A 12,555-nucleotide genomic window follows, 5' to 3' on the forward strand; every position below is an offset into this window, starting at 1 on the left:
AGAATGGCGCAGCCAGCACACACCTAACTATTGGGCCGCCATCCGAGGGCATACGGAGGTGTGGGAGCTTCTAAGCTTATTTCATTCTCATCCCTGTTTGGTGCACTAGCCTCATGTGTTGGTTGTGCCATTCTTGTAGGGTTGGGTGGTCCTGTTGTTTAAAGTGTCATGTGGTTCTTGCTTACCATGAGGCAGACCACTACAACATGCGTTCGAATCCTTGGCTAGTGCAGTATTACAACCCAGGAGTCCCAAAGGCCTGTTATCCTGGGTGCAAAGGGAGCAAAATAAGCACAGTAGAAAAACTTTTGACTTACATTATCCTTCACCAATTTAGAACAGAATTATGTACACTATATGCACTATGTACAACAACAGGTATTAGTGCACTCCACGATAAGCAAGGCAGAATAGAAAACACTAGAAAGCAGACCGTGCTTCAACCAGCTCTAGAATGGGAATGACAATGGCAGACAGGTGAGTTGTACCCACATCACCTCTGCGATTGCCAAAACCATCTTCTCATTGGCTGGAACCTGGGTACTGATTGAACGATGGGGCCCCATCATCAACCCTTAGTCCCTGGTTTGCTGGTTGGGAAGATAGCCTGTAAATGAGGGTGTGTACATGCACCGAATAAAGGTTACATACTCTTTGCATGCCACTCCCCCACCCCGAGAAGGCTCAGGATTAGGCTCCCACCTCCCAGTGGTAACCGTGCCGCCATGGCACCAAATAATGGGACCACCTTTCCTCTCAACCATCCAACTCTTAGAGCTCAGCTTTATTCGTGACAAAAAGCCAAACTCTAAACTCAGAGCGAGACAGCAGACAGTCGGGCTAACATAGATCCAAGACACGGGCAGTTGGTAGCCCGCGTCCCTCACTATATTATTATAATCAAAAAGAAGCGCTAAATCACAAGGGCTATACAGCACTGCTGGGCAGGAAGGAAGCGAGGGTATCAGGTGGCAAAAAGGAAGATGGATGAGTAATAGGTTATGGAGAACAGCGGGGCAGTGGATGGTGAAAGTGTAGAGGGCAGCAAGAGACTGAGGAAGAAAGGGGTGTGTGAAAGGTATCATCATCAGAGTTTGTGGAGTAAATCAGTCGTTGTCAAGAAGTCAATTAGAGAGTCAGGATTGAAGGAGGGTCCATCAGCAGGAAGTGAAGGTAAAGAGAGAGTAGTAGAACGGAGACTACGTTGTAGGTAAATTCTGCATGCTCATTCTATTGTAGGTAAATTCTGCGTGCTCGTTGATAGAAAGGGCAGTCTAACAGCACGTGGCTAATCGATACTGGAACTTGACACTGCTCACAGAGAGGTATAGGGTGCCTCTCCATGAGATACCCATGAGTAAGACGAGTATGGCCAATGCGAAGGCGGGAGAGAGTAGTCTCCCAGCCTCGGCAATGATGACAAGAAGACGGCCAGTAACCTATGCTCGGCTTAATAGAATGAAGTTTGTTACCGAGCAGAGTTGACCAACGTTGTTGTCAACGGGTGTGAAGGTGGGTAGCTATAACAGCAAAATAGTCCAGAAATGGAACACCTCTATATGAAATTGGTAGATCATGTACTGCTGACCGCACAGCAGTGTCTGTCTGTTCATTGCCCTGTACATCAACATGACCAGGAACCCAACAAAAAACAATATCTTTATGCTTGGTAGGGATAAGGCGTAGCCAAAGTTGGATACGGAGAACTAGGGGGTGAGGTGTATCAAATTTCCGTATAGCCTGTAGAGCACTAATGGAGTCTGAGACAACCACAAATGATGACACAGGCATAGATGCGATACGAATAAGTGATGCAAGAATGGCATACAATTCAGCAGTAAAAATGTTAGCCGAAGATAGTAAATGCACTCGCACAACGCTGTCTGGAAACACTGCTGCAAATCCGACGCTGTCAGAAGACTTAGAGCCATCTGTGTACACTGCGATGGCATGAGAATGAGAGTGGAAGTGGTCAAGAAAAAGAGAGCGGGAAGCCACCGTAGGCAGTTCGGCTATCGAGCAAGGGAGTGAGAAAGAACAGACCCGAACAGCTGGAACTTCCCAGGGGGGGCAGGGAAAAGTGAGATGCTACATGAACATATAAAGGTGGTAACTGAAGGGAAGACAAGAGCGAATGTAGGTGGAGAGAGAAGGGATGGTGCAAACAGGGGCGGCGAACAAATAATGTCTACTAATATCGGTGACCATCCTATAAATGGAAGGATTGTGGAGATCGTGAGAGCGTACATAGTAGCGAAGGCAATGGGCAGCACTGGGATCAGACAGGGATGGAACATTCGCTTCTGCATAGAGGCTCTCAACAGGGGAAGAGCAAAAAGCACCAAGGCATAAACATAATCCTTGGTGATGGATGGGGTTAAGGCTAGAGAGAGAGTAGCAGGAGAGGCCGCTGAATAGATCTGGTCACCATAATCGAGTTTCGATAAAATGAGGGCTGAATGTAGGTGAAAGATGAGCAAGGGTTTTAAGAAGGTTCAGCTGGCTGTGACAAGCTACCTTCAGAGAGGTAATGTGAAGTTTCCAGGATAACCTACGGTCAAAGAGAAGGCCTAGAAACCTGACTGTATCACGTTCAGGAATACAGGAGCCATAGAGGTACAAAGGATGATCGGAGATGACAGAACATATAGTGAAAGTAATTTGGTGAGTTTTGGTATTGGAAAATTTAAACCCATGCGTGGTGGCCCAATTGGAAACACGGTCGACCGCATGCTGGAGAGAAACTGTAATGAGATGACAGTCAGCGCCTGCACAAGCAATAGCGAAGTCTTCAACATAGAGTGATGACCAAATATTTGATGGAAGACTAGAGGCCAAATCATTTATAGCAAGGAAAAAAAGTGTTGTGCTCATAACACATCCCTGAGGGACACCTTCAGCTTGGACAAAGTCCGGGAGAGCACATTATTAACCCGAACACGGAAATGTCTGTCAGTTAAAAAGTTCTTAAGGAAGGATGGTAGATTGCCTCGGAGGCCTAAGGAGTGGGCCTGGGCCAAATATTATACCTCCAAGTTGTGTCATATGCCTTCTCAAGGTCAAAAAATATGGCAATAACTGAGTGGTTATTCGCAAAGGCATTACGAACATACGTATCCAAGCATAGTAAGGGGTCTATGGTAGATCGGCCTTTACGAAAGCCATATTGACTACTGGAGAGACTGTTGTGTGTCTCTAAATACCACATTAAACGTCGATTTACCAGACGTTCCATCACTTTGCAAACTGCACTAGTAAGAGCAATGGGACGATAGTGGGAGGCATCATATCCCGTAGTACCCGGCTTGCAGAAAGGGAGAACAATAGCGGATTTCCACAGCTGGAGAAGAACTCCTTGTGACCAAATAAGTTTGAAGAGGTGTAAGAGGACTACAAGGGCTGACTGATGTAAATGTTGTAACATCCGAATATGAATGTCGTCAGGCCCAGCTGCCGATGATCGGCAAGCTGAGAGTGTTGCCTCCATTTCCCGAAGTGTAAAAGGCACATTATACTGCTCTTCTCTGAGAGAAGAAAAGTCCAAGGGTACTAACTCTCTGGCAGACTTTGAGGAAAGAAACGAGGGGCATAGATGGAGCCCCCGGGAAATACGGACCAGATGAGTGCCAATTTCAATGGCAACGTCAAGAGGGTTTGCTACATCAACACCGGCGACCCGTAGAACAGAAGCCGGGTCAGGAGTGTATTTACCACTCAATTTCCTCACTTTTTTCCAGACTGCACTCATAGAGGAAGCAGAGGTGATGGTAGAAACATAATGTCGCCAGCAAGTGCGTTTAGCATCAAAGATGACACGGCGAGCGATCGCACGCTTCTGCTTAAAATCAAGAAGTCCCTCCGTGGTTCTATTGTACCGGTACCTGCCCCATGCAGCGCATTTCAAACGTACTGCACGAGCACAAGCAGGAGACCACCAAGGCACACACTTCTGAGAATGCCTGCCTGAGGTTTGGGGTATAGAATGAGAAGCTGCGGTTAAAACTGACGTCGAGAAGAGGTGTAGGAGCTCATCAATGGAGGATGAAAGAGGAACCTCACTAAAAGCAGTGAGTTGCGAGTAAAGGTCCCAATTTGCCCGATCAAATTGTCAGCGAGGGCTACAGAAAGGTGGTGAATACGAAGGAGAAGCAAGAAAGATTGGAAAATGATCGCTGTCATGTAAGTCTGGTAGAACAGACCAGTCGAAGTCTAGTGCAGTGGAGGAAGAGCATACCGATAGATCGATGCAAGAGAGAGTATGAGTACGAGGATAAAAATGGGTGGGAGTACCCATATTTAAAACATGGAGGGGGTGAGAGGCGAGAAAAGCCTCCAACTAGATGCCACGTGAGTCACAATGAGACCCCCCCCCAGAGGAAATGGTGGGCATTAAAATCGTCAAGTAAAAGAAGTGGTGGTGGTAAGGATGAAGCAAGAAAGGCAAAGTCTGGGATAGAAAATGCTCGAGAAGGAGAGAGATATAAAGAACATATTGTAAACCACTTATTCAAGTGGATACGGGCTGCAGTGTAATGCAGCGAGGTATGGACAAATAGTTGACAGTACGGAATATCATTGCGTAGAAGAAGGGCACTTTCATTAAAGGTCCCATCTGAGAAAGGATCCGAAGAATACAATAAATTATAGCTTGAGATAGGTTGGAAAACAGCTGAGTGTAATTTTGGTATTTGTAAGCAAGCACCAACAGGGAAAAACCTGGACCTGGAAAGCAACATCTGGAGCTCACCCCGATTACCTCTGAGGCTGCGGATATTCCACTGAAAATAGGCCATGATTGGCAATGAGGAAAATACCAGGAATCCGTGGGGAAGGGTACCTACGGACTAGAGGGGTTAGAAAAGTCAACGTGCGGTGGCATTGGAAGACGTTCAAGCAGCGAAGGAACGGAGCGTTGCGAAGAATGGAGTTGTGGAGATGGAGGAGAGGGTAAGAGAAGGAACAGGAGGTGGATCAGTGTCTATTGAAGGTTTAATCCCTGCAATATATTCTGAAATGGCTTCAAGTGTTTCTGAATTCAAAGACGTATGGGAAACAATATTGGAGGTAGGAGGAGGGTGAGTAAAGATTGGGACAGTAATGGACTGTACCAAAGTAGAGGGGAACGAAAGAGTGTAGGGGACTGGAGAAAAATTAATCATTATGGGTTCAGGACATACACTAGCAGTGGTAATGTTATTTCCCAGTAATAACATGGCATTTTTCATGGGGAATCCCTCGGATACACCCACAGTCAAGTACCCAGTGTAATATTTGCACCACTCTACATAAATTCTATGCAAAGGGACAGAATATATAGCTCCTCCAAATGCTTCCAACAAAACAGAGGAATTTAAGGTGTTCTTTGAAAGGGGTAATATTCCCTCTCTTATAAGTGAGCAATATGCTCCAGTATCTCTAAAGGTTTTGACTTAAGTTGTTTTTGAATTTTCCTGAAGGGAAATAAAACTCTGACAGTAATAAGGGGCCATCCCTTTCTCTACTTCTTTCAGGGACATGTTACTAGGGATATTAGAGATTTTCCCAATAGGTTGGGGTTTGTGGGGGCAGTTGGGATGGATGTGACCTACATTGTTACATAGGAAGCAGACGACAGGCATGCCCTTTACTCCCTGCTGATGTTGCAACTGGTGTCGCTCTGGCTGGTGTCTCTCTGAATACTGTTGTCTAGTTATACCATGTTGAGTGGTTTGTCTCTCACCTGGTGGACCATAAGTTGAGAAGCGTGGCTCACCAGGTGGCTTAGTTGGCTGACGTAGACGTTCTCCCTCCGGCTGGCACTTCATCCTTCAAGGTTGATGACTTTTGCTCATGCCAGGCTGTTGAAAAGATAGATGGGACCGCTCGGACAAAGAGCAGTTAGCTTCAAAAGTATCAGCCAACCTGGCTGCCTCCAATGCAGTGGTTAAGTCACGATCTTGCAGAAAGACCAACCTCTGGTCCCACAGACTCCAACAGGTTGTCAACCAGAATAAGCTGCACAAGACCATCGAAGGTAGCAACACCACTTGCTTTATACCAGTTGGTAAAAGCTTTAGTCTGCTGTCGCACAAAATCAACCAGTGACTGACCAAGCTGTCGTCTGCCTAACTTGAAGTTTTTCCTATACTTAGCTGGGATACATGTATATGCTCCCAAAACTGTGGTCTTCACCACTTTATAATCGGAAAAATCAGTGTCATGTAACACTGACGTAAATTCCGGTGCCTTACCAAACAATGCTGTGTGAACCAACGACGCCCATTGCTGTTCTGGCCACCTCAAGGCTAGAGCCTGATTTTCCAAAGCTTCGAAAAAGTGTTCTGGTTCGGCCTCACTGAAGCGGCCTCATTTACAAGTTGCGAAAACTGCCTTCTTTCTTTTTCCCTATCAAATTCTTCCTTGGCAAATGCTCTCTGCTCCCTAGTCTGCTCAAGATTGATTTTTGCCAACTCAAGTGCCAACGCAGCTGATTCGCTCTGAGACAACCATGCTGCACTAGACTTACGATTTTGCTCCATTGATGTATCATCTTCCTCCTGCGAGAACATCGGAGTTTTATTCCTGGCTCCCGTAGAGGGAGGAGTCTGATATGCTATCTCCTCTTCCCGAAGTTTGTCGGTGATCAGTGAACGCAGTTGCGCAGCTGCGAGAGTGCGTTCGTAATAAATGCCAATGGAACGAGCAATTTGCCAACAATGCTTTAGGGACAATTTAGGCAAGTTAAATAAAGTATATGCCGACACCAGACGTCTGACTCATCTAGGTGGCATACCCCAATGTGTAAGTTATTTGCTATGCACAGTACGATTGCAGAGTACCCCAACGTAACACGTTATTTGCAAAACACGCTTAGCTATGCACAGTATGACTGCAGAATACTTGTACCCAAACATAACACGTTATTTGCAGTATATGCTTAGCTATGCACAATATAACTGCAGAATACGCACATGCGCTTGCAAGGTGGATACACAATAGCAAAGCTGACTGCAAAATCTTCACACAAGATTGACCGTAGTGAAGCGAGCACACCGAACAAGCTAGTAGCGAGCTGTTGAACGATCATACAATAACAAGGCTGACCATAGCAAGGCAATTGACATGCAAAGTTTGTAAAGCATTGGCAAAGCTAATGCAGTGCCAGACAGCAAACTACACAATGTTCCTGCTTCCAGCGTCACCCTAGGCTCAACCCGTGCTCTAAGTCCAGCTCCAGCTCTCGGACAGGCTACCCATATTATACGCAGTGTTGTTATTGATCAATAACACTCGTTCGTGGTTACTATAATATATAAATACTGCTCGTGAGGCTAGTACACCAAACAGGGATGAGAATAAAATTAGCTTAGAAGCTCCCACACCTCCGTATGCCCTCGGATGGCGGCCCAACAGCTAGCTGTGTGCTGGCTGCGCCATTCTTGTAGGGTTGGGTGGTCCTGTCTTTTAAAGCGTCATGTGGTTCTTGCTTACCATGAGGCAGGCCAGTACAACATGGGTTCGAATCCTTGGCTAGCGCAGTGTTGTTATATTTAAATATATATATATAATATATATATATATATATATATATATATATATATATATGTATATATATATATATATATATATATATATATATATATGTCGTGCCGAATATGTAAAACTGGTCAATTAGCAAGAACTCACTTAAAATTAAGTCCTTTCTAAAATTTTCTCTTGTAAGTTTAAGGATATATTTTTTTCATTAATGTTAATGTAAAAATTAATAATTTTGCACCAAAAGAATCTTAGAAAACTTACCTAACCTTATTATAACAAGAACAATTTATTTTAGCCTAACCCAACTAAATATATTTTAGATTTGTTTACAATAATTTAATACTAAACAAACACAGTGAAATATATTTTTTTCGTTAGGTTGAGAATGATTTTGGCGATATTATTGCATACACAAATTTTCACTTGTCCTATATGGCAAGATGAACGTTGCTATTTAAGCCAAGATCGCAAGTTCTGCCTATTCGGCACGACATATATATATATATATATATATATACACACATATATATATATATATATATATATATATATATATATATATATATATATATATATATATATATATATATATATATATATATATATATATATATATATATATATGTATATATATATATATATATATATATATATATATATATATATATATATATATATATATATATATATATATATATGTAATCTTTTATATAATAAACTTACCCTTGCCAGCCAAACTGGAAGAACTGGTAAAGACAACTAAATACTTCTAGAAATTATAGACTAGCTAGCTAGCTAGGAGAGTTGTAAAGTGTTGTAAGATGATCACCACCATGAAAGTCTGTGTAGTCTGCAGAAAGGGTCACAGACGATAGCATGCCTGGACTGCTTGCAATCTGTGCGGTAAATTGTCCCATGGGGTGTACAGGGATTTTAAACCAACCACATCTGATATAAAATCAGAAAAATGTTTTTGGGTCTGTCCAAGCGAGATACACCTGTTTGAGAAAATTACATCAGTATTAAAAGACAAGAACACCAATGAAAGATCCTTCTTGGAAGACATGTCAGCATGGTATGGCAAATAGGAAAATAAAATGGGGGGGGTTGGAGGGGGCTGTCTTGGAAGACAGTGCTGTTGAAGGTGCTAGTGTTGTCCTGGAGGACAGTGAACCAAAACAAGATATTGGCCTTGGTTATGAAACAAGTAAAGGCAACTCTGTTCAGCTTACAGAGGTACAAAATAGAGATACTGCTGGAGATGGAACAAAAGAGGATGATGCAAATCCTGATGCAAAACCAGCAAAACCTGGTGGAAGCACTGATGTCCGAACAGGGGCAGTACGTTGAGAGGAAACAGAAAAAATGCACTACCAGTGAATGCAGCTGCAATAAATCCTAGCAAACAGAACTCCAATCTATACAAATTCTATGCATTGGGTATCTGCAGGCACAGTATATCTGGTAAAACAGGTGAGACATGCACCTTTGACCATTCCAAAAAATGCTGCACCCACATGGCAACAGGAGAGTGCAACTCCCCTTCTTGTAACCTATTTCACCCAGTTATGTGCCATTCGTCACTCCATGAAAGAAAATGCTAAACACATACTGCCAGGCACATCATCTAAAGTGGGCAAGAAGATACAGACCAGCCAGACTATGGGAAACATAGAAAGGGAGCCATAATCTCTCTAGGGAAAGAGGTTTTTTAGGGCCAGGAGGAAAAATGACGGCAATCTTACACCAAGTGAAAACACTACTGGAGGAGAGGCAGTCATTGGTCTCAACCCCAGAACAACAGATATTAGAGCCAGCAAATAAAACCCCCCTAAATTCCACCAATGTTATGATATTTATTTGTCTTTGCAAACATACAGAGTCTAAAACAGTCAACAAACAATCAAAATCCTTACATCATGAGATCGCTCACAGAGTCAAGTGCAATGTTTGCAGCATTCGCAAGGACCCACGCAAAGGATCATTTTGACAATGAAATATGGATCACAAGTTATAACCTATTCAGATGCGACAGACTAAACAGGCAACAAGGGCGGGTTGGCCTGTACGTCACTGAGTCGCTCATTTGCTCAGAACTATTAAACACCTCAAATGATGTAGTTGAGGTTGTGGCAGTAAAGATAGAAAAGCAAAACCTTGTTACGGTCGTTGTGTACAAGCCTCCAGATGCAATTTTCCAGCATTTCTGGGAGCAACTTGTGGAAAATTATCACTGTCTAGAAAATCTCCCAACTCCTGCCCCAATCATGTTGCTGCTAGGAGATTTCAACTTGAGATACCTAAAATGGAGGAGTATAGCAAATAATATTTTAGCAGAGATCACCCCAGGAGACAGCTCAGATGAAAATTCACACACACATGAGCTATTAAATCTCTGCACCAAATATTAGAGCCTACAAGACTAGAAAATACCCTGGAGCTCATCTTCACTAACAACGACGATCTGATACTTAATATAACCGTATCAAAAACAATACACTCAGATCACAACATAATAGAGGTACAGACATGTATGCACAGGGATTCTGGCCAGCAAAATGTGATCAGTCATGAAGGTAAGATAAGATTTCGTTCGGATTTTTAACCCCGGAGGGTTAGCCACCCAGGATAACCCAAGAAAGTCAGTGCGTCATCGAGGACTGTCTAACTTATTTCCATTGGGGTCCTTAATCTTGTCCCCCAGGATGCGACCCACACCAGTCGACTAACACCCAGGTACCTATTTGCTGCTAGGTGAACAGGACAACAGGTGTAAGGAAACGTGTCGGAATTTCCACCCGCCGGGAATCGAACCCGGGCCCTCCGTGTGTGAAGCGGGAGCTTTAGCCACCAGACCACCGTGTCTTCCTTTGCGGATGACACCTGGATTGCCATGGCAGTGACCTCCATCGAAGACATCGCAAGACTCCAGGTGGACAACAACCAAATCTTTAAATAGGCCGCTCAAAACAATATGAAATTCAATGAAGAGAAATTTCAACTACTCAGATATGAAAAACTTGAGGAATTTAAAACTGTATAAGTTTATACGACAAATTTTAACCATGCAATAGAGCGAAAAGTAATGTGAAAGACCTGGGACTGATAATGTCAAAGGATCTCACCTTCAAAGGCCTAAACAATGTATCCACCGCATCTTCTAGGAAAATGATAAGATGGATAGTGAGAACCTTCAAAATTAGGGATGCCAAGCCCATGATGATTCTTCTCAAATCGCTTGTTCTCTCTAGGCTGGAATGCTGCTGTGCACTAACTGCTCCCTTCAAGACAGGGGAAATTGCTGACCTGGAGAGTGTACAAAGAACTTTCACGCCACACATAAGTACGATAAGGCACCTAAATTACTGGGAACGGTTGAAGGCCCTTGATCTGTATTCCCTGGAGCGCAGGCGAGAAAGATACATGATAATATACATATGGAAAGTCCTAGAGGGATTAGTACCAAACTTGCACACGAAAATCACTCCCTATGAAAGCAAAAGACTCGGCAGGAGATGCAACATTCCCCCAGTGTACACTGAGAGACAACATAATAAGTGTCAGGGGCCCTAAACTGTTCAACTGCCTCCCAGCATAGACCCCTGGCTGTCTTCAAGAAAGCACTGGACAGGCACCTAAAGTCAGTACCTGACCAACCTGGCTGTGGTTCGTACGTCAGCTGATCAGACCCTGATCCACCATGAGGCCTGATCTCAGACCTAGCCGCGGGGGGCGTTGACCCCCGAAACTCTCTCTAGGTAAATTCCAGGTAAACACAAATTGTCTCTTGACTTATTCGGCTAGAAGAGCGTTACTATTTAAGGCAAAATCACAAATTTTACCTATTTGGCGCAACATATATATATATATATATATATATATATATATATATATATATATATATATATATATATATATATATATATATATATATATATGTATGTATATATATATATAATGTGTGTGTACTCACCTATTTGTGGTTGCAGGGGTCGTGTGTATAATTCTAATAATAATTACCTCTCCGCTTGACATCTATCACCTGCACATCTGGTAGTTTGTTGCGCAGCTTCAGGGAGAGGTCGGGTACGACTGACATAACGTACACTGTCCTTCCAGCAGTCTCCATGGTGTTCACTTCACTAACAAGTCGCCAGCAGTTAGGTTATGGTGGACTTACTGGGTTTATGACGACCAAGATGCAAGCTGAACGATCAATCTTTACTGAGACAATGTTACGTCCTGTTCACAGCTTTAACAAGTTACCATAACTTGATAAAGCGATATGGTGTCCCACAATAAACTTAATACTACAACTTGGGGTTATTATCTCCGTGTAAGTTAGCAGATACAACTATACAGATATATTCATCAGCAGAATCTGGCAATATAGAGTGTTTATCAGCGGTTTTGTTGATCTCGACAAAATTATTAATTCACCACACATCCTCTGTACAGGAATGTATTTTCTATACTAAACGAGATTTATTTTCAGTTTTCTGTTGTATGATTTTGTTAATGTGAATAATATTCTAATTAAAAGCACAATAATAATGTATTACTTGACCCAAACACATTCATTGTTTTGTTGTTTAAACCCCTGGTGAGGGGCTCTTGATCTAGGGAATTAGATCTATGTTCCAGTTCCCTGAACTGAGCCTAAACACCTTCCAATCCTCCCTACGGGTTTAGCTCCCCCTCATGATAATAATAATAATAATAATAATAATAATAATAATAATAATAATAATAATAATTTTATTTTATTTTATTTTTTTCTTATTATTAATTTGAGCATGATACAGAGAAGTACAAGGAATACAATTTTTAAAGAGCAACATGCCAAAGCTCCTTGTATGCAGAACATTATGGACTGCTTAAAATTAACTTAAGATTAACTGAGCAATGATATATTCAGTGGTACAAAAATTATTGTAAAAAGGTAACAATTTAGTACAAATGAGTATTACAAAGACAGGTCATATGGTTATTTATTGTTGCTGTGTAATCACTAGAACGGAGTATTATGTTAGGTAA

The 12,555-nt window shown here is 42.5% G+C and overlaps 1 protein-coding gene across 2 annotated transcripts in view; it reads right to left on the minus strand.

Moving 5' to 3' along the window:
• The window catches only part of LOC128694510 (glyoxylate/hydroxypyruvate reductase A), a 373,487-nt gene extending 361,710 nt beyond the window's left edge, over positions 1–11,777 (minus strand). Inside the window, exon 1 of one of the 2 annotated variants that reach the window (XM_070098023.1) lies at positions 11,539–11,777. In XM_070098023.1, coding sequence (XP_069954124.1) covers positions 11,539–11,647 — 109 coding nt within the window. In that variant the 5' untranslated portion in view covers positions 11,648–11,777. The remainder of the gene's footprint in view (positions 1–11,538) is intronic. The other variant, XM_070098024.1, reaches the window with a different exon arrangement.
• Positions 11,778–12,555: the final 778 nt, after the last annotated feature.

Source organism: Cherax quadricarinatus, chromosome 60 (genome assembly GCF_038502225.1).
Source record: "Cherax quadricarinatus isolate ZL_2023a chromosome 60, ASM3850222v1, whole genome shotgun sequence".
Classification (NCBI taxonomy): Eukaryota; Metazoa; Arthropoda; class Malacostraca; order Decapoda; family Parastacidae; genus Cherax; species Cherax quadricarinatus.